The sequence below is a fragment of the Oncorhynchus clarkii genome, chromosome 9 (assembly GCF_045791955.1).
Source record: "Oncorhynchus clarkii lewisi isolate Uvic-CL-2024 chromosome 9, UVic_Ocla_1.0, whole genome shotgun sequence".
NCBI classification, from domain to species: Eukaryota; Metazoa; Chordata; class Actinopteri; order Salmoniformes; family Salmonidae; genus Oncorhynchus; species Oncorhynchus clarkii.
In genome coordinates, this window is record NC_092155.1 from 4,135,659 (window position 1) to 4,160,090 (window position 24,432).

At 48.5% G+C, this 24,432-nt stretch overlaps 2 protein-coding genes across 2 annotated transcripts in view; one reads left to right on the forward strand and one right to left on the reverse strand.

Annotated features, from left to right (window-relative positions):
- The window catches only part of LOC139415790 (phosphatidylcholine:ceramide cholinephosphotransferase 2-like), a 742,387-nt gene that overhangs the window by 194,077 nt on the left and 523,878 nt on the right, over positions 1-24,432 (forward strand). The window lies entirely within an intron of this gene.
- Positions 564-23,703, reverse strand: LOC139417011 (ribosome-binding protein 1-like). Its single transcript, XM_071166245.1, has 13 exons — positions 23,643-23,703; positions 18,697-18,804; positions 18,372-18,433; positions 17,289-17,424; positions 16,980-17,054; positions 16,712-16,888; positions 16,483-16,540; positions 15,596-16,377; positions 10,885-10,994; positions 9,352-10,701; positions 8,894-9,032; positions 8,406-8,507; positions 564-1,051 (listed from the first exon to the last, which is right to left on the reverse strand). The coding sequence occupies exons 2-13, from the start codon at positions 18,778-18,780 to the stop codon at positions 716-718; spliced, it is 3,411 nt and encodes a 1,136-aa protein (XP_071022346.1). The 5' UTR covers positions 18,781-18,804; positions 23,643-23,703; the 3' UTR covers positions 564-715.

The following is a 24,432-nucleotide window of genomic DNA, read 5'->3' on the forward strand; positions in this document are numbered from 1 at the left end:
AGGACAAGGAGTACAAGCCCAGTAAGAATCCAGGCGAATGTCGTCTATACGACACCGTTAAAAACTATACAAACCACATTAAGTATAGTATTTAAGAGAACATACAAAGGTGGATATATAAAAAAAGAAACATCAGGAGAGTAAAAACGTGTGTAGACTGAACTGTTCTCTGGTTTCTACATCCTATAAGTAGGGCTTCTTCTCTCCTCTCAGCCTCAGGGAAAGGAGGAGACATAACACACTCCCCAGGTGAGTCTGTCTTTAGGAAAACACCCGAGCCCTATTCACTAGAAGACCTAAACACCCTGAATTTGTTCAATAAAAAATAAAAATTGAAAATAAAAACACTCGTTGTCCTTTTCCATTGCAAAACGTCCAATGAATATGGGTGAGGAGGTTGTCCAAATACTAAGATTGGACAAGAGAAGGTTAAGAAACATCATAACCCCAGTTGGACAGCTGGTATGTTCCGTGTTCACCCCCTCTGATTCTGAGTTGGTATGTTCCATTGTTCTATATGTTCCATTGTTCTGTATGTTCCATTGTTCTGTCACACCCCCCAACCCCCCCCATAAGGTACAGATCTAGAATCAGTTTCCCTCCCCAAATACTAACCTTCAACCATTAGTGGTCGAAAATTGTAACCTGCACCAAGATCAGAGTCTAGGGGCAACTTCACCCTGCTCCGTTTCTCACAGTGGAGCTCAGGATGAGGCTATTGGAGTTCGGAGCTCCCACCCTCTGGCACCTCCTCTGGCACCTCCTCTTCCTTCTTCTCAGTCACGACCCCCTTCTCTCCTCCCCTCCTCTCCTCCAGTTGACTCATTCTCCTGCGAACCTCCTGCAGAACCTCTCCTCTCCTCTTCTGTTTCTCCCTCCATCTCTCCACCCTCTCCTCCTCCTCCCTCTCTTTCTCCTCCAGGAGCGAGCGGAGGAACTCGGGGCTGATGACGTTATCCTTGTCGCTAACCAATAGGAATGCGTTCTTGAAGCGGTTGTAGAGCATCGATGCCTTGTCCATCACGTCCTGGTTACTGCGGAAACGACGCATCTGGGAAGCACACAGGTGTGGTTAGGTGTGTGTACGTGGTAAAGGAGTGAAGAGTGTGTGGATGTGTGTAGTTATTGGGTGTGTCAGGTGTGTGTGTGTGTGTAGTTATTGTATCTGTCAGGTGTGTGTAGTTATTGGATCTGTCAGGTGTGTGTGTGTGTGTGTGTAGTTATTGTATCTGTCAGGTGTGTGTAGTTATTGGATCTGTCAGGTGTGTGTAGTTATTGGATCTGTCAGGTGTGTGTGTGTGTGTGTGTAGTTATTGGATCTGTCAGGTGTGTGTGTGTGTGTGTAGTTATTGGATCTGTCAGGTGTGTGCGTGTAGTTACTGGATGTACAGTACCAGTCTAAAGTTTGGACACACCTACTAATTCAAGGGGTTTTATTTGTACTGTGTCTTCACTATTATTCTACAGTCTAGAAAATAGTCAAAATAAAGAAAAATGCTGGAATGAGTAGGTGTGTCCAAACTTTAGCCTGGTTCTGTACGTCAGCTGTGTTCGTCTGGTTCTGTACGTCAGCTGTGTTCGCCTGGTTCTGTACGTCAGCTGTGTTCGCCTGGTTCTGTACGTCAGCTGTGTTCGCCTGGTTCTGTACGTCAGCTGTGTTCGCCTGGTTCTGTTCGCCTGGTTCTGTACGTCAGCTGTGTTCGTCTGGTTCTGTACGTCAGCTGTGTTCGCCTGGTTCTGTACGTCAGCTGTGTTCGCCTGGTTCTGTACGTCAGCTGTGTTCGCCTGGTTCTGTACGTCAGCTGTGTTCGCCTGGTTCTGTTCGCCTGGTTCTGTACGTCAGCTGTGTTCGTCTGGTTCTGTACGTCAGCTGTGTTCGCCTGGTTCTGTACGTCAGCTGTGTTCGCCTGGTTCTGTACGTCAACTGTGTGCTGTGTTCGTCTGGTTCTGGTGTGTTCTGTACGTCAGCTGTGTGTGCCTGGTTCTGTTCGCCTGGTTCTGTATGTCAGCTGTGTGCCTGGTTCTGTACGTCAGCTGTGTGCCTGGTTCTGTTCGCCTGGTTCTGTACGTCAGCTGTGTTCGCCTGGTTCTGTACGTCAGCCGTGTTCGCCTGGTTCTGTACGTCAGCTGTGTTCGCCTGGTTCTGTACGTCAGCTGTGTTCGCCTGGTTCTGTACGTCAACTGTGTGCCTGGTTCTGTACGTCAGCTGTGTGTGCCTGGTTCTGTTCGCCTGGTTCTGTATGTCAGCTGTGTGCCTGGTTCTGTACGTCAGCTGTGTGCCTGGTTCTGTTCGCCTGGTTCTGTACGTCAGCTGTGTGCCTGGTTCTGTTCGCCTGGTTCTGTTCGCCTGGTTCTGTACGTCAGCTGTGTGCCTGGTTCTGTTCGCCTGGTTCTGTACGTCAGCTGTTCGCCTGGTTCTGTACGTCAGCTGTGTGCCTGGTTCTGTACGTCAGCTGTGTGCCTGGTTCTGTACGTCAGCTGTGTGCCTGGTTCTGTACGTCAGCTGTGTGCCTGGTTCTGTACGTCAGCTGTGTGTGCCTGGTTCTGTACGTCAGCTCTGTACGTCAGCTGTGTGTGCCTGGTTCTGTTCGCCTGGTTCTGTACGTCAGCTGTGTGCCTGGTTCTGTACGTCAGCTGTGTGTGCCTGGTTCTGTACGTCAGCTGTGTGCCTGGTTCTGTACGCCTGGTTCTGTACGTCAGCTGTGTGCCTGGTTCTGTACGTCAGCTGTGTGCCTGGTTCTGTTCGCCTGGTTCTGTACGTCAGCTGTGTTCGCCTGGTTCTGTACGTCAGCTGTGTTCGCCTGGTTCTGTACGTCAGCTGTGTTCGCCTGGTTCTGTACGTCAACTGTGTGCCTGGTTCTGTACGTCAGCTGTGTGTGCCTGGTTCTGTACGTCAGCTGTGTGTGCCTGGTTCTGTTCGCCTGGTTCTGTATGTCAGCTGTGTGCCTGGTTCTGTACGTCAGCTGTGTGCCTGGTTCTGTTCGCCTGGTTCTGTACGTCAGCTGTGTGCCTGGTTCTGTTCGCCTGGTTCTGTTCGCCTGGTTCTGTACGTCAGCTGTGTGCCTGGTTCTGTATGTCAGCTGTTCGCCTGGTTCTGTACGTCAGCTGTTCGCCTGGTTCTGTACGTCAGCTGTTCGCCTGGTTCTGTACGTCAGCTGTTCGCCTGGTTCTGTACGTCAGCTGTGTGTGCCCGGTTCTGCACGTTAGCTGTGTGTGCCTGGTTCTGCACGTCAGCTGTGTGTGCCTGGTTCTGCACGTCAGCTGTGTGTGCCTGGTTCTGTACGTCAGCTGTGTGTGCCTGGTTCTGTACGTCAGCTGTATGTGCCTGGTTCTGTACGTCAGCTGTGTGCCTGGTTCTGTTCGCCTGGTTCTGTACGTCAGCTGTGTGCCTGGTTCTGTACGTCAGCTGTGTGTGCCTGGTTCTGTACGTCAGCTGTTTGCCTGGTTCTGTACGTCAGCTGTGTGTGCCTGGTTCTGTTCGCCTGGTTCTGTACGTCAGCTGTGTGTGCCTGGTTCTGTACGTCAGCTGTGTGCCTGGTTCTGTTCGCCTGGTTCTGTACGTCAGCTGTGTGCCTGGTTCTGTACGTCAGCTGTGTGTGCCTGGTTCTGTACGTCAGCTGTTTGCCTGGTTCTGTACGTCAGCTGTGTGTGCCTGGTTCTGTACGTCAGCTGTGTGTGCCTGGTTCTGTACGTCAGCTGTGTGTGCCTGGTTCTGTACGTCAGCTGTGTGTGCCTGGTTCTGTACGTCAGCTGTGTGTGCCTGGTTCTGTACGTCAGCTGTGTGCCTGGTTCTGTTCGCCTGGTTCTGTACGTCAGCTGTTCGCCTGGTTCTGTACGTCAGCTGTGTGCCTGGTTCTGTACGTCAGCTGTGTGCCTGGTTCTGTACGTCAGCTGTGTGCCTGGTTCTGTACGTCAGCTGTGTGCCTGGTTCTGTACGTCAGCTGTGTGCCTGGTTCTGTACGTCAGCTGTGTGTGCCTGGTTCTGTACGTCAGCTCTGTACGTCAGCTGTGTGTGCCTGGTTCTGTTCGCCTGGTTCTGTACGTCAGCTGTGTGCCTGGTTCTGTACGTCAGCTGTGTGTGCCTGGTTCTGTACGTCAGTTGTGCGCCTGGTTCTGTACGTCAGCTGTGCGCCTGGTTCTGTACGTCAGCTGTGTGCCTGGTTCTGTACGTCAGCTGTGTGCCTGGTTCTGTACGTCAGCTGTGTGTGCCTGGTTCTGTACATCAGCTGTGTGTGCCTGGTTCTGTTCGCCTGGTTCTGTACGTCAGCTGTTTGCCTGGTTCTGTACGTCAGCTGTGTGCCTGGTTCTGTACGTCAGCTGTGTGCCTGGTTCTGTACGTCAGCTGTGTGTGCCTGGTTCTGTACGTCAGCTGTGTGCCTGGTTCTGTTCGCCTGGTTCTGTATGTCAGCTGTGTGCCTGGTTCTGTTCGCCTGGTTCTGTACGTCAGCAGTGCGCCTGGTTCTGTACGTCAGCTGTGCGCCTGGTTCTGTACGTCAGCTGTGCGCCTGGTTCTGTACGTCAGCTGTGCGCCTGGTTCTGTACGTCAGCTGTGTGTGCCTGGTTCTGTACGTCAGCTGTGTGTGCCTGGTTCTGTACGTCAGCTGTGTGTGCCTGGTTCTGTACGTCAGCTGTGTGCCTGGTTCTGTACAGCAGTGTGTGCCTGGTTCTGTACGTCAGCTGTGTGTGCCTGGTTCTGTACGTCAGCTGTGTGCCTGGTTCTGTACGTCAGCAGTGTGTGCCTGGTTCTGTTCGCCTGGTTCTGTACGTCAGCTGTGCGCCTGGTTCTGTACGTCAGCTGTGTGCCTGGTTCTGTACGTCAGCTGTGTGCCTGGTTCTGTACGTCAGCTGTGTGTGCCTGGTTCTGTACGTCAGCTGTGTGTGCCTGGTTCTGTACGTCAGCAGTGTGTGCCTGGTTCTGTACGTCAGCAGTGTGTGCCTGGTTCTGTACGTCAGCAGTGTGTGCCTGGTTCTGTACGTCAGCAGTGTGTGCCTGGTTCTGTTCGCCTGGTTCTGTACGTCAGCTGTGTGTGCCTGGTTCTGTACGTCAGCTGTGTGTGCCTGGTTCTGTTCGCCTGGTTCTGTACGTCAGCTGTGTGTGCCTGGTTCTGTACGTCAGCTGTGCGCCTGGTTCTGTACGTCAGCTGTGCGCCTGGTTCTGTACGTCAGCTGTGCGCCTGGTTCTGTACGTCAGCTGTGTGTGCCTGGTTCTGTTCGCCTGGTTCTGTACGTCAGCTGTGTGTGCCTGGTTCTGTACGTCAGCTGTGTGTGCCTGGTTCTGTACGTCAGCTGTGTGCCTGGTTCTGTACGTCAGCAGTGTGTGCCTGGTTCTGTACGTCAGCAGTGTGTGCCTGGTTCTGTACGTCAGCAGTGTGTGCCTGGTTCTGTACGTCAGCAGTGTGTGCCTGGTTCTGTATGTCAGCTGTTCGCCTGGTTCTGTTCGCCTGGTTCTGTATGTCAGCTGCGTGCCTGGTTCTGTACGTCAGCTGTGTGTGCCTGGTTCTGTACGTCAGCTGTGTGTGCCTGGTTCTGTACGTCAGCAGTGTGTGCCTGGTTCTGTACGTCAGCAGTGTGTGCCTGGTTCTGTTCGCCTGGTTCTGTATGTCAGCTGCGTGCCTGGTTCTGTACGTCAGCTGTGTGCCTGGTCCTGTACGTCAGCTGTGTGTGCCTGGTTCTGTACGTCAGCAGTGTGTGCCTGGTTCTGTACGTCAGCAGTGTGTGCCTGGTTCTGTACGTCAGCAGTGTGTGCCTGGTTCTGTACGTCAGCTGTGTTCGCCTGGTTCTGTACGTCAGCTGTGTTTGCCTGGTTCTGTACGTCAGCTGTTCGCCTGGTTCTGTTCGCCTGGTTCTGTACGTCAGCTGTGTGTGCCTGGTTCTGTACGTCAGCAGTGTGTGCCTGGTTCTGTACGTCAGCTGTGTGTGCCTGGTTCTGTACGTCAGCAGTGTGTGCCTGGTTCTGTACGTCAGCTGTGTTCGCCTGGTTCTGTACGTCAGCTGTGTTCGCCTGGTTCTGTACGTCAGCTGTGTTCGCCTGGTTCTGTACGTCAGCTGTGTTCGCCTGGTTCTGTACGTCAGCTGTGTTCGCCTGGTTCTGTACGTCAGCTGTGTTCGCCTGGTTCTGTACGTCAGCTGTGTTCGCCTGGTTCTGTACGTCAGCTGTGTTCGCCTGGTTCTGTACGTCAGCTGTTCGCCTGGTTCTGTACGTCAGCTGTGTTCGCCTGGTTCTGTACGTCAGCTGTTCGCCTGGTTCTGTTCGCCTGGTTCTGTACGTCAGCTGTGTTCGGAAAGTGTTCAGATCCCTTGACTTTTTCAACATTTTGTTAAATTCTGGCCTTATTCCAAAATGTATTACTTAAAACATTTTATTCAATCTACACACAATACTCCATAGTGACAAAGCGAAAACAAGTTTAGACATTTTTGAAAATGTATTAAAAGTAAAAAACAGAAATACCTCATTTACATAAGTATTCAGACTCTTTGCTATGAGACTTGAAATTGAGCTCAGGTGCATCCTGTTTCCATTGATCATTGTTGAGATGTTTCTACAACTTGATTGGGGTTCACCTGTGGTAAATTCAATTGATTGGACATGATTTGGAAAGGCACACACCTGTCTGTATAAAAGGTCCCACAGTTGACAGTGCATGTCAGAGCAAAAACCAAGCCATGAGGTCGAAGTAATTGTTTTTAGAGCTCAAAGACAGGATTGTGTCGAGGCGCAGATCTGGGGAAGGGTACCAAAACATTTCTGCAGCATTGAAGGTCCCCAAGAACACAGTGGCCTCCATCATTCTTAAATGAAAGAAGTTTGGAACCACCAAGACTCTTCCTAGAGCTGGCCGCCCGGCCAAACTGAGCAATCAGGGGAGAAGGGCCTTGGTTAGGGAGGTGACCAAGAACCCAATGGTCACTCTGACAGAGCTCCAGAGTTCCTCTGTGGAGATGGGAGAACCTTCCAGAAGGACAACCATCTCTGCAGCGCTCCAGCAATCAGGCCTTTATGGTAGAGTGGCCAGACGGAAGCCACTCCTCAGTAAAAGGCAGATGACAGACCGCTAGGAGTTTTCCAAAAGGCACCTAAAGACTCAAAGACCATGATAAACAAGATTCTCTGGTCTGATGAAACCAAGATTGAACACTTGGTCCTGAACGCCAAGCTTCACGTCTAGAGGAAACCCCATACCATCCCTACGGTGAAGCATGGTGGTGGCAGCATCACTACGGTGAAGCATGGTGGTGTCAGCATCATGCTGTGGGGATGTTTTTCAGCGGCAGGGACTTGGAGACAGTCAGGATCGAGGGAAAGATTAACAGAGCAAAAGTACAGAGAGATCCTGGATGAAAATCTGCTCCAGAGCTTTCAGGACCTCAGACTGGGGTAAAGTTTCACCTTCCAAAAGGACAACGACCCTAAGCACACAGCCAAGAAAACACAGGAGTGGCTTCGGGACAAGTCTCTGAATGTCCTTGAGTGGCCCAGCCAGAGCCCGGACTTGAACCCGATCGAACATCTCTGGAGAGACCTGAAAATAGCTGTGCAGCGACGCTCCCCATCCAACCTAACAGAACTTGAGAGGATCTGCAGAGAAGAATGGGAGAAACTCCCCAAATGCAGGTGTGCCAAGCTTGTATCATCATACCCAAGAAGACTCGAGGCTGTAATCGCTGCCAAAGGTGCTTCGACAAAGTACTGAGTAAAGGGTCTGAAGACTGAATTTGTAATAAATTTGCAAAAATTTTTGCTTTGTCATTATGGTATTGTGTACAGAGAGAGAGACAGAGAGGAGGGAGAGAGAGAGACAGAGAGAGGAGGGAGAGAGAGACAGAGAGAGAGAGAGAGAGAGAGACAGACAGACTTTGTCATTATGGGGTATTGTGTACAGAGAGAGAGAGACAGAGAGAGGAGGGGGAGAGAGAGAGACAGAGAGAGAGAGAGAGACAGAGACAGACTGTCATTATGGGGTATTGTGTACAGAGAGAGAGAGACAGAGAGAGACAGAGAGAGAGAGAGAGAGAGAGAGACAGAGACAGACTGTCATTATGGGGTATTGTGTACAGAGAGAGAGAGACAGAGAGAGGAGGGAGAGAGAGAGACAGAGAGAGACAGAGACAGACTTTGTCATTATGGGGTATTGTGTACAGAGAGAGAGAGAGAGAGAGACAGAGAGAGGAGGGAGAGAGAGAGAGAGACAGAGAGAGAGAGACAGAGACAGAGAGAGAGACAGAGAGAGAGAGACAGAGAGAGAGACAGAGAGAGACAGAGACAGAGACAGACTTTGTCATTATGGGGTATTGTGTGTAGATTGACGATTGTTTATTTAATTCATAACGTAACAAAGGGTCTGGGTACTTTCCGAAAGCACTAAGTCAGGTGTTTTATTGGATGTTGATGGTAGCAGTCGTACCTTTCTGAGCGTAGTGATGAGTTCACTGTGTCTCTGGACGTGTTGTGATGTTACATAGACCATACTGAGTTGGTCCAGCGCTGTCAGACACTTACTAATGTCCTGAGAGACAGAGAGACAGACAGACAGACAGACAGAGAGACAGAGAGACAGAGAGACAGAGAGAGACAGAGAGAGACAGAGAGAGAGACACACAGAGACAGACAGAGAAAAAGACATACAGACAGAGAGACAGAGACAGACACACACAGAGAAAAAGAGAGAGAGTGAGAGAGAGCCACACAGAGACACACAGAGAAAAAGAGAGAGACAGTGAGAGAGACACACAGAGACACACAGCGACACACAGAGAGAGAGAGACGTTATATAGACCATAGTGAGTTGGTTCAGAACTATCAGACACCGACTAATGTCCTGATGGATGGGGGTGTGGGGGGGGTAAAAGGTTCCATTTCTCAAACAGATCAAAGGTTGTGCGTGTGACTCACAGGGTTGTCCGTCTTCAGAGAGATGCGTATGTCTCCGTGTATTCGGTGCAGGGTAGAGTCTGTCAGACTGAAAGATTCTTTAGTGGCATGTAGCTTAGACACGCTGTCTGCTTTCTGGCCGTCCCCTGGTACACCTCTCCTGGTACAGACAAGACAACCAATGGTTAGTTATGATCACCGACAGGTACAGGCAGACAGGCAGACAGGTAGATAAAAGACAGTTACAGGGGAGACAGGCAGACAGGTAGATAAAAGACAGTTACAGGGGAGACAGGGCAGACAGGTAGGACAGACAGGTTATTCATCCTAGTACACCTCTCCTGGTACAGACAAGACAACCAATGGTTAGTTATGATCACCGACATAGACAGGCAAGCCGACAGGTACCGGACAGGTAGATAAAAGAGAGTTACAGGACAGACAGGTAGGACAGACGGGTTATTCATTCCTGTACTCACTGAGGTGATTTAGGCTCCTCCTCCTGTCGTCTCTCTACCTGTTCTGTCTCCAGTTTCTTGGCTTCGGACTTCGTAGCCTCCGCCCGGGTCGAGTCGGACTTCGTAGCCTCCGCACGGGTCGAGTCGGACTTCGTAGCCTCCGCACGGGTCGAGTCGGACGACTTAGCCTCCGCCCGGCTCGAGTCCGACTTCTTAGCCTCCGCCCGGCTCGAGTCCGACTTCTTAGCCTCCGCCCGGCTCGAGTCCGACTTCTTAGCCTCCGCCCGGCTCGAGTCCGACTTCTTAGCCTCCGCCCGGCTCGAGTCCGACTTCTTAGCCTCCGCCCGGCTCGAGTCCGACTTCTTAGCCTCCGCCCGGCTCGAGTCCGACTTCTTAGCCTCCGCCCGGCTCGAGTCCGACTTCTTAGCCTCCGCCCGGCTCGAGTCCGACTTCTTAGCCTCCGCCCGGCTCGAGTCCGACTTCTTAGCCTCCGCCCGGCTCGAGTCCGACTTCTTAGCCTCCGCCCGGCTCGAGTCCGACTTCTTAGCCTCCGCCCGGCTCGAGTCCGACTTCTTAGCCTCCGCCCGGCTCGAGTCCGACTTCTTAGCCTCCGCCCGGCTCGAGTCCGACTTCTTAGCCTCCGCCCGGCTCGAGTCCGACTTCTTAGCCTCCGCCCGGCTCGAGTCCGACTTCTTAGCCTCCGCCCGGCTCGAGTCCGACTTCTTAGCCTCCGCCCGGCTCGAGTCCGACTTCTTAGCCTCCGCCCGGCTCGAGTCCGACTTCTTAGCCTCCGCCCGGCTCGAGTCCGACTTCTTAGCCTCCGCCCGGCTCGAGTCCGACTTCTTAGCCTCCGCCCGGCTCGAGTCCGACTTCTTAGCCTCCGCCCGGCTCGAGTCCGACTTCTTAGCCTCCGCCCGGCTCGAGTCCGACTTCTTAGCCTCCGCCCGGGTCGAGTCGGACTTCTTAGCCTCCGCCCGGGTCGAGTCGGACTTCTTAGCCTCCGCCCGGGTCGAGTCGGACTTCTTAGCCTCCGCTGATTTCTTGCTCTCCACTTTCTTCTCCATCTTTTGTTCTGGTTTCTTACATTCAGTTTTTTTGCCTTCCATTTTTTTTACTTCAGTTTTCGTACTTTCCACCTTCTCATCTGTTTTCTTCCTGTCCGTTGCCTTTCCGCCTGCTGTCTTGCCGCCTGCTGTCTTGCCGCCTGCTGTCTTGCCGCCTGTTGTCTTGCCGCCTGCTGTCTTGCCGCCTGCTGTCTTTCCGCCTGCTGTCTTTCCGCCTGCTGTCTTACTCGCTGTTTTTCTGTCCCTTTTCTGCCCGCCTGTCTTTCTACTCTTCTCTTCAGCTTTCTTCCCCCCAGCTCCATTTTTCCTGATGAAAGGAAGGAAAAAAAAGTTGATTATTTCAGAGCAGTGTGGGGCAGTGTGTGTGTGTGTGTGTGTGTCTGCTCAGAGCAGTGTAGGGCAGTGCGTGTGTGTGTCTGCTCAGAGCAGTGTAGGGCAGTGTGTGTGTGTATTCATGAGGTGTGTGTGTATTCATGAGGTGTGTGCTCACGGTGTCCGTGTAGGTTTAAGGCTGTGTCTTCTCAGACCCTTCCTTCTAGTGAGAAGTCCTTGTAGAGACTTCAGGACACTTTCTCTCCTGGCCGCCAGACGCCGCCGACGCTGCGCACACACACAAACAGGATGTGATTTCACTAACAGGATATTACATCACTATCAATCTTCACTAATATTGGACAGTTGGCCTGGTCTGCATTTCAAACGACACTCTATATAGTTAAAAGTAGGGATAGATAGAGAACGAGTGTTGCACGGTATACCTTATAACTATATAACTAGCTATAACTCACGGTATACCCACACTTCTGTACTTCCACACTAGAACATGAAAAACGGTTCGGGACTAAAATTTGTGTTACTTTCTGCCAAGAGTGTCTCAAAGATCAAGCCTGTATATCAGCATAGCCGACCTCTTATAGCCTGCACCCTGTCTGCTCCACTAACTCACTGCTAGCCTGGGAGTCTGGGCTGTATCATGTTAGCTCCACTAACTCACTGCTAGCCTGGAAGTCTGGGCTGCATCATGTTAGCTCCACTAACTCACTGCTAGCCTGGGAGTCTGGGCTGCACCATGTTAGCTCCACTAACTCACTGCTAGCCTGGGAGTCTGGGCTGTATCATGTTAGCTCCACTAACTCACTGCTAGCCTGGGAGTCTGGGCTGCATCATGTTAGCTCCACTAACTCACTGCTAGCCTGGGAGTCTGGGCTGCACCATGTTAGCTCCACTAACTCACTGCTAGCTTGGGAGTCTGGACTGCATCAAGTTAGCTCCACTAACTCACTGCTAGCCTGGGAGTCTGGACTGCATCATGTTAGCTCCACTAACTCACTGCTAGCCTGTACTGGGAGTCTGGGCTGCATCATGTTAGCTCCACTAACTCACTGCTAGCCTGGGAGTCTGGGCTGCATCATGTTAGCTCCACTAACTCACTGCTAGCCTGTACAGGGAGTCTGGGCTGCATCATGTTAGCTCCACTAACTCACTGCTAGCCTGGGAGTCTGGGCTGCATCATGTTAGCTCCACTAACTCACTGCTAGCCTGGGAGTCTGGACTGCATCATGTTAGCTCCACTAACTCCCTGCTAGCCTGGGCTGCATCATGTTAGCTTCACTAACTCACTGCTAGCCTGGGAGTCTGGGCTGTATCATGTTAGCTCCATTAACTCACTGCTAGCCTGGGCTGTATCATGTTAGCTCCACTAACTCACTGCTAGCCTGTACTGGGAGTCTGGGCTGTATCATGTTAGCTCCACTAACTCACTGCTAGCCTGTACTGGGAGTCTGGGCTGTATCATGTTAGCTCCACTAACTCACTGCTAGCCTGTACTGGGGAGTCTGGGCTGCATCATGTTAGCTCCACTAACTCACTGCTAGCCTGTACTGGGAGTCTGGGCTGTATCATGTTAGCTCCACTAACTCACTGCTAGCCTGGGAGTCTGGGCTGCACCATGTTAGCTCCACTAACTCACTGCTAGCTTGGGAGTCTGGGCTGCACTGACTCACTGCTAGCCTGGGAGTCTGGACTGCATCATGTTAGCTCCACTAACTCACTGCTAGCCTGCACTGGGAGTCTGGGCTGCATCATGTTAGCTCCACTAACTCACTGCTAGCCTGTACTCGGAGTCTGGGCTGTATCATGTTAGCTCCACTAACTCACTGCTAGCCTGGGAGTCTGGACTGCATCATGTTAGCTCCACTAACTCACTGCTAGCCTGCACTGGGAGTCTGGGCTGCATCATGTTAGCTCCACTAACTCACTGCTAGCCTGGGCTGTATCATGTTAGCTCCACTAACTCACTGCTAGCCTGGGAGTCTGGGCTGCACCATGTTAGCTCCACTAACTCACTGCTAGCTTGGGAGTCTGGACTGCATCATGTTAGCTCCACTAACTCACTGCTAGCCTGCACTGGGAGTCTGGGCTGCATCATGTTAGCTCCACTAACTCACTGCTAGCCTGCACTGGGAGTCTGGGCTGTATCATGTTAGCTCCACTAACTAACTCACTGCTAGCCTGGGAGTCTGGGCTGCACCATGTTAGCTTCACTAACTCACTGCTAGCCTGGGAGTCTGGGCTGTATCATGTTAGCTCCACTAACTCACTGCTAGCCTGGGAGTCTGGGCTGTATCATGTTAGCTCCACTAACTAACTCACTGCTAGCCTGTACTGTGAGTCTGGACTGCATCATGTTAGCTCCACTAACTCACTGCTAGCCTGGGAGTCTGGACTGCATCATGTTAGCTCCACTAACTCACTGCTAGCCTGTACTGGGAGTCTGGGCTGCGAGTGTAGCGAAATGCTTGTGCTTCTAGTTCCGACAATGCACTAATGCAGATACCATCTACTGCATCTTGCCTATGCCGCTCTGTACCATCACTCATTCATATATCTTTATGTACATATTCTTTATCCCTTTACACTTGTGTCTATAAGGTAGTAGTTTTGGAATTGTTAGGTTAGATTACTCGTTGGTTATTACTGCATTGTCGGAACTAGAAGCACAAGCATTTCGCTAAACTCGCATTAACATCTGCTAACCATGTGTATGTGATCAATAACATCTGCTAACCATGTGTATGTGATCAATAACATCTGCTAACCATGTGTATGTGACAAATAGATTTGATTTGCTACACCTGCATTGCCTGCTATTTGGGGTTTTAGGCTGGGTTTCTGTACAGCACTTTGAGATATCAGCTGATGTACGAAGGGCTTTATAAATAAATTTGATTTGATCTTGATATACCCAGTTTATTAATACAGATTTACAATTCAAATAAAGTACAGTTATTAAATTGGTAAAAAAAAAATATTTAAAAAAATTGATTGTATACTGAACAAAAATATAAGAAGCAACGTGGAACAATTAACAATTTTACTGAGTTATAGTTCATAAGGAAATCAGTCAATTTAAATAAATTAATTAGTCCTAATCTATGGATTTCACATGACTGGGAATACAGATATGCATCTGTTGGTCACAGACACCTTTAAAAAGGTAGGGGTGTGATCAGAAAACCAGTCAGTATCTGGTGTGATCAGAAAACCGGTCAGTATCTGGTGTGATCAGAAAACCGGTCAGTATCTGGTGTGATCAGAAAACCGGTCAGTATCTGGTGTGATCAGAAAACCAGTCAGTATCTGGTGTGATCAGAAAACCGGTCAGTATCTGGTGTGATCAGAAAACCGGTCAGTATCTGGTGTGATCAGAAAACCGGTCAGTATCTGGTGTGATCAGAAAACCAGTCAGTATCTGGTGTGATCACCATTTGCCTCGTGCAGCGCTACCCATCTCCTTCACACAGAGTTGATCAGGCTGTTGATTGTGGCCTGTGGAATGTTGTCCCACTCCTCTTCAATGGCTGTATGAAGTTGCTGGATGTTGGCAGGAACTGGAACACGCTGTCGTACACGTCGATCCAGAGCATTCCAAACATGCTCAATGGGTGACATGTCTGGTGAGTATTCAGGCCATGGAAGAACTGGGACATTTTCAGCTTCCAGGAATTGTGTCCAGGTCCTTGCGACATGGGGCCGTGCATTATGCTGAAACATGAAGTGATGGCGGTGGATGAATGGCACGACAACGGGCCTCAGGATCACCAAACGGTATCTCTGTGCATTCAAATTGCCATCTATAAAATTGTGTTCATTGTCTGTAGCTTATGCCTGCCCATACCATAACCCCACCACCACGGGGCACTCTGTTCACAACAGGAAACCGCTCGCCCACACGACGCCATACACGTGGTCTGCGGTTGTGAGGCCGGTTGGACCTACTGCCAACTTCTCTAAAACGATATTGGAAGCGGCTTATGGTAGAGAAATGAACATTAAATTATTTGGCAACAACTCTGGTGGACATTCCTGCAGTCAGCATTCCAATTGCAAACTCGAGACATCTGTGGCATTGTGTTGTGTGACAAAACTGCACATTTTAAGAGTAGCCTTTTTATTGTCCCAAGCCCAAGGTGCACCTGTGTAATGATCATGGTGTTTAATCAGCTTCTTGGTATGCCCACACCTGTCAGGAAGAAGGATTATCTCGGCTCACTAACAGGGATGTAAACAAACAAGAAATAAGCTTCTTGTGCACCCAGAAGTTTTCGGGGATCTTTTTATTTCAGCTCATAAAAAAAAAATGTGACCAACACTTTTTACATGTTGCGTTTATATTTTTTGCTCAGTGTATAATTTATTTGTTACATGTTGATGTAAAAAAAAAAAAAATATATATATATATATATATCTACCGTCATGATATTGAATTCAAGATGGCCAACGATTGAACAGAGCAGTAGCTGAGTTTACCTGTCCAGTGATATTGAATTCAAGATGGCCAACGATTGAACAGAGCAGTAGCTGAGTTTACCTGTCCAGTGATATTGAATTCAAGATGGCCAACGATTGAACAGAGCAGTAGCTGAGTTCACCTGTCCAGTGATATTGAATTCAAGATGGCCAACGATTGAACAGAGCAGTAGCTGAGTTTACCTGTCCAGTGGATCCAGTGCCATTCTGCGACTTTGGCTAATATGCCATCTTTTGTTGCCGTGGTATCGTTTAGGCATCTTTTTCCTATCAAATATCGTGACTATATCGAGTATTGTAATACTAAACCTGATATTAGGGTCAAAATTCTAGTATGGTGACAATGCTGTAGGGAATAGGGGGCCATTTGGGACCTGTCAGAGAGCACTCACCTCTTCATCCTGACCAGGACTGATCTCTGTGACAGTATCGGTCTCCTTCACTTCGTGCCCTTTCACTGCTACCCCAGCCTCCTCCTCCTCCTTCACTGCTAACCCAGCCTCCTCCTCTTCGTTCCCCTTCACTGGTACCCCAGCCTCCTCCTCCTCGTTCCCCTTCACTGGTACCCCAGCCTCCTCCTCCTCGTTCCCCTTCACTGCTAACCCAGCCTCCTCCTCCTCGTTCCCCTTCACTGGTACCCCAGCCTCCTCCTCTTCGTTCCCCTTCACTGGTACCCCAGCCTCCTCCTCTTCGTTCCCCTTCACTGGTACCCCAGCCTCCTCCTCTTCGTTCCCCTTCACTGGTACCCCACCCTCCTCCTCTTCGTTCCCCTTCACTGGTACCCCACCCCCCTCGTTCCCCTTCACTGGTACCCCAGCCTCCTCCTCTTCGTTCCCCTTCACTGGTACCCCAGCCTCCTCCTCTTCGTTCCCCTTCACTGGTACCCCACCCTCCTCCTCTTCGTTCCCCTTCACTGGTACCCCACCCTCCTCTTCGTCCCCCTTAACCTCTTCCTTGTGGATTACTTGTTTGTCTGTTTCTAAACTTTCCACCTTCCTCATCTTACTGACTTCAATCTTTCCCTCTTCAACACCAACTTCCTTTATCTTCTCTCCCTCATCCTTTTTCCTCTTCCTCCCTCTACTCTCCTCCTGTTTCTTTCTCTCTTCTGTGGTCTTCTCGCTCTTTGGAGTGGACGAGCTTTTCTCCTCCGTCAATCTCGTCTTCTTGCTGGCTGTGGAGACCAGAACAGGGCGGCCATTTTAGAATCCCTGTCCCATGACACCACATTGATATGACGGATACAAAATGGCTGACAGAGAGTGGCAACGTTCTTTACCTGGTGGGATTACAGCTGAACTGGCCGGGGCCGTCTTCTGCCCTTGGACAGGCTCGTCCTGGGTAGAATACATACCGATCCAATGACACGAATTAGCATAGCAGAGGTTATTGATCTTTAAATCGATTTATAAACACGTTTATACACTGGCAATTAAACATATTTTATACTTCTAGGTTCGACAGATAAATGTTCAGTTTAGAAACATTGGTGCCGTTCCCCTCCATACCTTTTTCCTTTTCTCAGCTCTTGTGTTGGCCGGCGTGTCGGTCCTCTGTCGACCGTCGGCAGATGTTTTTCTGTTTCCCGGTAACGCCTTGTTTCCCGGTAACGCCTTGTTTCCCGGGGCCGTCACTGCCACTGTCTTGATAGTCTTTGCTTGTGTTTTAGGGGCCTTTATTGGGGCCTGTTTAAGTTGAAGTAAAAAAAATATTATACAAGTTATTTTCTACTATTATATAGCTACTGTCTGTATCACAGCCGGACAGTTGACTCACTTTGACCGGTGCAGATGTCTTGGACTGGTCTGGCTTTTTTTCTGCTTGCTCTTTTTTAGCTGGGGTAACACCCACCTGTTTCAGACAGAGAAACAGAGACTGAGCTGAGAGCGAGAGACATTCCAATTCACTACATGGAGGGAGGTGTGTCAGAGAGCGAGAGAGTATGTGTGTGTGTGTGTGAGAGAGTGTGTGTGTGTGAGAGAGAGAGAGTGTGTGTGAAAGAGAGAGTGTGTGTGTGAAAGAGAGAGTGTGTGTGTGAAAGAGAGAGTGTGTGTGTGAAAGAGAGAGTGTGTGTGTCCTCCTCACCTTCTGTTTGCTGCATACTCTAGGAGTGTTCTCTATCTCCCACATTCCCTCTGTGAAACCTCTAATGCGCACTCCTTTCCCATATCTGCCCTTGTTGCCTACGTAGGTCACTATATTTTCAGTGGGTATGGATGCTCTGGGAACGACAGAAGAAGAAGACTCGGTCCACAAACAAGAACAGAATGACAGAAATCATCAAATTCCCATGTTGGTCCTTTATCAGACACTGACTTACAGTCAGTACAAACCAATCAGACACTTCCAATTGGAGACTACTAGCATGTAAAAACCATGAAAAATTATAATAATGAGAATAAATCATAATATGAGAATAATAAAGTAATAATAAATAATGATTTTTAAAAAAATAACTATATTTAATAATGAGACAATAAATAACAAAATGTATAAGAAATACATAATAACGATAATAATACATATTGATAAATGCGGTTTAAAAAAATAAATATATTAATAATAACAATGTCATGGACTCTGACTGACCGTTGTGGCTGCTTTCTGTGATGTATTGTTGTCTCTACCTTCTTAACCTTTGTGCTGTTGTCTGGCCCCAATAATGTTTATACCGTGTTTTGTGCTGCTACCATGTTGTTGTTAGGTTGTCTTGCTGCCTTGCTATGTTGTCGTTTTCGATCTCTCTTTATGTGGTGTTGTGTCTCTCTTGTTGTGATGTTTGTTTTGTCCTATATTTATATTTTATTTATTGTAAATAAGAATGTGTTCTTAACTGACTAGTTAAATAAAAGGTTTAAAAAGCTGCATCAGTAAATCAGCTGTGGTCTGGAAGGACAGGAAGGACAGGAAGGATAGGAAGGGCAGGAAGGACAGGAAGGAAGGACATGAAGGACATGAAGGTCAGGAAGGAAGGACAGGAAGGAAGGACAGAAAGGACAGGAAGGAAGGACAGGAAGGAAAGGACAGGAAGGAAAGGAAGGACAGGAAGGACAGGAAGGAAGGATAGGAACGATAGGAAGGAAGGATAGGAAGGAAGGGCAGGAAGAATAGGAAGGAAGGGCAGGAAGAATAGGGAGGAAGGACAGAAAGGAAGCCTCCTCTACTTACGTCTGGTGAGTTCCAAAGAAAAACACTGGAACCTTCTTCTTAGAGCTCTCGCCCCGGGCGATCTGTAGGAGAAACACAGACACTGTTTATCTATCTGTAGGAGAAACACAGACACTGTTTATCTATCTGTAGGAGAAACACAGACACTACTATCTGTAGGAGAAACAGACACTATCGTCTGTCTCGACCATCTTCCTCTCCTGAGCCGGTTGGGGATTTGCAGTAACGAGACAAAATCATAACTAGCCATTAGGGAGTAAAACGTGGTCAAATACAAAAGGTTTGTCAACTACATCAGCAGACAGTCGGTGTGTGTTAGACTCACCCTGGCCGGCCAATGGGGGAAGCCCCTCATCTTGGCGAAGACCAAGTCCCCAGGTTGGAACGTGTCTGCTGCCTTGCCTGGCATCCTGCTGCAGCAGTACTTCTCATACTGTGGAGAGGAGAGAGAGAAGGTCGCCCCGATAGAGATCAGCTGACAGGACAGACACGTCACTAAACACTAGTGGAGGAGAGGCAGTTGCTTTGCAAAACAGACATCGTAAAAATAAAAAAAACACATCTTCAGTTGCTACAATTTTGACGTCAATGAACGATATAAAACGCATTGATTCTTGAAGAATATAACTGCCTCGTGAGTTTAGCTCAACTGTGGAACTCTTTATCAGAACCCAAGCTTGCTAAGTTAGCCCTCAACAGGAAGTGAATGGTAAACAAAGAGCTAGCTGTCAGGACCACACAGTGCAAGACATTCACAGTAACAAAGAGCTAGCTGTCGGGACCACACAGTGTAAGACATTCACAGTAACAAAGAGCTAGCTGTCGGGACCACACAGTGCAAGACATTCACAGTAACAAAGAGCTAGCTGTCGGGACCACACAGTGTTAGACATTCACAGTAACAAAGAGCTAGCTGTCAGGACCACACAGTGTAAGACATTCACAGTAACAAAGAGCTAGCTGTCGGGACCACACAGTGCAAGACATTCACAGTAACAAAGAGCTAGCTGTCAGGACCACACAGTGTTAGACATTCACAGTAACAAAGAGCTAGCTGTCAGGACCACACAGTGTAAGACATTCACAGTAACAAAGAGCTAGCTGTCGGGACCACACAGTGCAAGACATTCACAGTAACAAAGAGCTAGCTGTCAGGACCACACAGTGTTAGACATTCACAGTAACAAAGAGCTAGCTGTCAGGACCACACAGTGTAAGACATTCACAGTAACAAAGAGCTAGCTGTCAGGACCACACAGTGTAAGACATTCACAGTAACAAAGAGCTAGCTGTCAGGACCACACAGTGTAAGACATTCACAGTAACAAAGAGCTAGCTGTCGGGACCACACCGTGTAAGACATTCACAGTAACAAAGAGCTAGCTGTCGGGACCACACCGTGTAAGACATTCACAGTAACAAAGAGCTAGCTGTCGGGACCACACAGTGAAAGACATTCACAGTAACAAAGAGCTAGCTGTCAGAACCACACAGTGTAAGACATTCACAGTAACAAAGAGCTAGCTGTCGGGACCACACAGTGTTAGACATTCACAGTAACAAAGAGCTAGCTGTCGGGACCACACCGTGTAAGACATTCACAGTAACAAAGAGCTAGCTGTCGGGACCACACCGTGTAAGACATTCACAGTAACAAAGAGCTAGCTGTCGGGACCACACCGTGTAAGACATTCACAGTAACAAAGAGCTAGCTGTCGGGACCACACAGTGAAAGACATTCACAGTAACAAAGAGCTAGCTGTCGGGACCACACAGTGCAAGACATTCACAGTAACAAAGAGCTAGCTGTCGGGACCACACAGTGCAAGACATTCACAGTAACAAAGAGCTAGCTGTCGGGACCACACAGTGCAAGACATTCACAGTAACAAAGAGCTAGCTGTCGGGACCACACAGTGCAAGACATTCACAGTAACAAAGAGCTAGCTGTCGGGACCACACAGTGCAAGACATTCACAGTAACAAAGAGCTAGCTGTCGGGACCACACAGTGCAAGACATTCACAGTAACAAAGAGCTAGCTGTCGGGACCACACAGTGCAAGACATTCACAGTAACAAAGAGCTAGCTGTCAGGACCACACAGTGCAAGACATTCACAGTAACAAAGAGCTAGCTGTCGGGACCACACAGTGCAAGACATTCACAGTAACAAAGAGCTAGCTGTCGGGACCACACAGTGCAAGACATTCACAGTAACAAAGAGCTAGCTGTCGGGACCACACAGTGTAAGACATTCACAGTAACAAAGAGCTAGCTGTCGGGACCACACAGTGCAAGACATTCACAGTAACAAAGAGCTAGCTGTCGGGACCACACAGTGTTAGACATTCACAGTAACAAAGAGCTAGCTGTCGGGACCACACAGTGCAAGACATTCACAGTAACAAAGAGCTAGCTGTCGGGACCACACAGTGCAAGACATTCACAGTAACAAAGAGCTAGCTGTCGGGACCACACAGTGCAAGACATTCACAGTAACAAAGAGCTAGCTGTCGGGACCACACAGTGCAAGACATTCACAGTAACAAAGAGCTAGCTGTCGGGACCACACAGTGCAAGACATTCACAGTAACAAAGAGCTAGCTGTCGGGACCACACAGTGCAAGACATTCACAGTAACAAAGAGCTAGCTGTCGGGACCACACAGTGCAAGACATTCACAGTAACAAAGAGCTAGCTGTCGGGACCACACAGTGTAAGACATTCACAGTAACAAAGTAAGCCAGGACACAAAAAAACATCTTCACCGTTTCATACCATCGAAATCGATCCCAGCACATTTTTTGGGGGGCTCATTCAGTAGTTTTTACCTGATGAATCCGGTTGAAAAATCCTTTTAAAAAAAAGGGACCATTTAGTTGACACATTGAAAATGATACTGTTGCTGCTTCCGGTTGCCATGGTGATTTATGTCATAACACTGCTTTTAGAATGTCCAAATTCATGATCAATATGTTGAAATAAGTTGTGATATTTTTTTTTTTATAGACAAATACAAAAAAATTACTCCCTACACACACACACACACACGTATTCTAGGGCTGTACCCGACAAAAAATATATAATAAGATGCATATCCTTGCTGAAGATTGACAGGAGCCAAGCAAAACTGGTAAAAGGAATGAAATAAACCAAAACTTGTTCCTCACAAGCTCGTGGTCTCTGTAAACAACGTGTCCACTCAGACAATGACAACAATAGGAATAATAAATGATAATAAAATTGATTAACAGAAATGACTGTAATCAAACATCGTAGATTAGAAATGATGAGAATAACGATAACGATGTACGGCTAGTGATACTGGTGTGTAGCGGACCGGCCCGCCGGGGAGACGGCCAGCGGACCAGTGGGAGGCAGGGTCCTTCGGCTCCCACCTACCCTCACCGTTAACAGAACTGTGGGGGGGGGGGGGGGCTGAGGACACAGTCTACCTAGCTGGCACACGGTGTCGCTCCTGCCTGCTGTGTACCAGATTCCTCCTTAGGACTAGCTGGCTAAGCTAGCAAACAGTGTCCTTCACTCCCACCTGACATCAGCAAACCTCTCGCCCACACAACGCCATACACAGTCTGCCATATTACTGCTACAGTTGAAACCGGGACTCATCCGTGAAGAGCACACTTCTCCAGGGTGCCAGCGGCCATCGAAGGTGATCATTTCCCCACTGAAGTCTGTTACGACGCCGAATTGCAGTCAGGTCAAGACCCTGGTGAGGACGACGAGCACGGAGATGAGCTTCCCTGAGACGGTTTCTGACGGTTTGTGCAGAAATTCTTCGGTTGTGCAAATCCACATTTGCATCAGCTGTTTGGGTGGCTGGTCTCAGATGATCCCGCAGGTGAAAAAGCCGGATGCGGAGGTCCTGGGTTGTCGTGGTTACACGTGGTCCACGGTTGAGGCCGGTTGGACGTACTGCCAAATTCTCCAAAAACGACTTATAGTAGAGAAATGAACATTAAATTATCTGGCAACAGCTCTGTTGGACATTCTTGCAATCAGCATGCCAATTGCACACTCCCTCAACTTGAGACATGTGACATTGCGTTGTGACAAAAATTCATATTTTAGAGTGGCCCTTTACTGTCCCCAGCATAACAGTTTTGCTTCCGTCCCTCTCCTCGTCCCTACCTGGGCTCGAACCAAGGACCCTCTGCACACATCAACAACAGTCACCCACGAAGCACCGTTACCCATCGCTCCACAAAAGCAGCGGCCCTTGCAGAGCAAAGGGGAACCACTACATCAAGGTCTCAGAGCGGGTGACGTCACCGATTGAAAACACTATTAGCGCGCACCCTGCTAACTAGCTAGCCATTTCATACTGGTTACACCAGCACAAGGTGCACCTATGTAATGATTATGCCTATTAATCAGCTTCCTTATAAGCCACACCGGGTGGATGGATTATATTGGCAAAGGAGAAATGCTCACTGACAGGGATGTAAACAAATTTGGGCACAATTTCATAGTAATAAGCTTTTTGTGCCTACAGAAAATGTCTGGGATCTTTTATTTCAGCTCATGAAACATGGGACCAACACTTTACCTGCAGCCTTTATATTCTTGTTCAGTCTACGTCCGAAATCATTATCAAATACACTTCTCAAAAACATAAGTCACTTTGGTATTACGTTTATTTTGATTGGCGATTTTCTACATTTATCAAAAGTCCCATTTAAGTGGCCTGATTTCAGATGCACGCAACTGTCCATTTAAGGCAGGATTACTAGGGGGGAAAAACGTTCTGGCAAAGCGTGTAAACGTTAACTAACTATTACATGAATCTGACTGTCCAAAATAATTGCATTATCGTGTGCATGTAAGCGAACTCATTGACACTCAAAGAGTATTGGGAGGCTTGGGCGCCATTTGTGAGAACACGATCCACCAGCCAAACAAACACCCTTCCCTCCGCCAGTTAGCGAGAACAACTGGAAGCCATGCAATGGTCAGTCAATAACGTGTTTATGTGGCTGCCTTCATATTACACCCTCGTAGACTGGCACGTTTAATAGCTCGGAGCTCACAAATGTGCTTGATTCTTTCGCGTCTTTTTGCTATATATTAGATAGCCTCGTTGTAAACATGACCCATCTAATATAATTAGCACGCCGAGTCATTGAAAACGGAACTCCGTTGTATCATTTTTCCGTTATTAGATTGCTAACTTTGACACACAATAATGCATTGTAGCTAGACAGTCTAGTTACAAAATAATATGCATGCGTATTGTTAAAATTTCTTACCAGAAAACAAGTGGCCCCGAGTTGTAAAGGCGTGCCTGTGACTCGCAGCAGGAATTGAATGTAACTCACCTGTGTGAAGTTAGCTACAATGAAAAAACAACCGGGGAAATATGCGGTTCGACTTCAAAATAAAAGTCTCCCCTTTGAAATCGATTCAAAAACGGATACAAATAGTGGAATTATGACACATTTGGACGAATTAATTCTAAAATAGTTTGGAATGTTGTTAGAAATATATATATTTTTAAATACAATAATTCATTTGACACAAAACAGAAATATGTAGATTTATTAGACTTGTAAATTGCATTGTGGGCCATACTTCAATATGTTGCTAGCTTCACACAGGTCTCACTCCCGCCCTCCGCTGGACTGGGTCATGGCTAGACGGTATCCATCTTTTGTCAAATGAACGTCAAAAGTTGTTGTTTATTGCATTTCAGCTAACCCTAACCCTTTTCCCAAACTAACCATAATTATCATAACCTGCTGCGTTAATTATCCTAACCTACTACGAAGTCAAAGCTCACGTTAACTTGACATGGATCCATTCTAGCCATTATGACGGCCGTACCAGGAGGGCATGCCAGGGGGGGACATACTTCGCAGTATAAAGGACATAACCTTAACTATAAAACGAATGCATACCAGTTGAACATTTTAGCCAGAGCTGGAGATTAAATGAAACTTTACTCACAGAGTTTCTAAACCTAAACCAGCACCCACCCGTAGCACGCGCTCCAGCAGGTATATTTCAACGGTCATCCCCAAAGCCAATTCCTCTTTGGCT

Excerpts from the sequence above, each read along its gene's own strand:
- LOC139417011 (XM_071166245.1), bottom strand. The coding sequence starts at position 18,780 with ATGCCAGGCAAGGCAGCAGACACGTTCCAACCTGGGGACTTGGTCTTC. Across the intron at positions 16,378-16,482 it reads TTCAGCTGTAATCCCACCAG|CCAGCAAGAAGACGAGATTG; the intron begins GTAAAGAACGTT and ends TGGTCTCCACAG. Across the intron at positions 10,702-10,884 it reads CTTAAACCTACACGGACACC|GAAAAATGGAGCTGGGGGGA; the intron begins GTGAGCACACAC and ends TCCTTTCATCAG.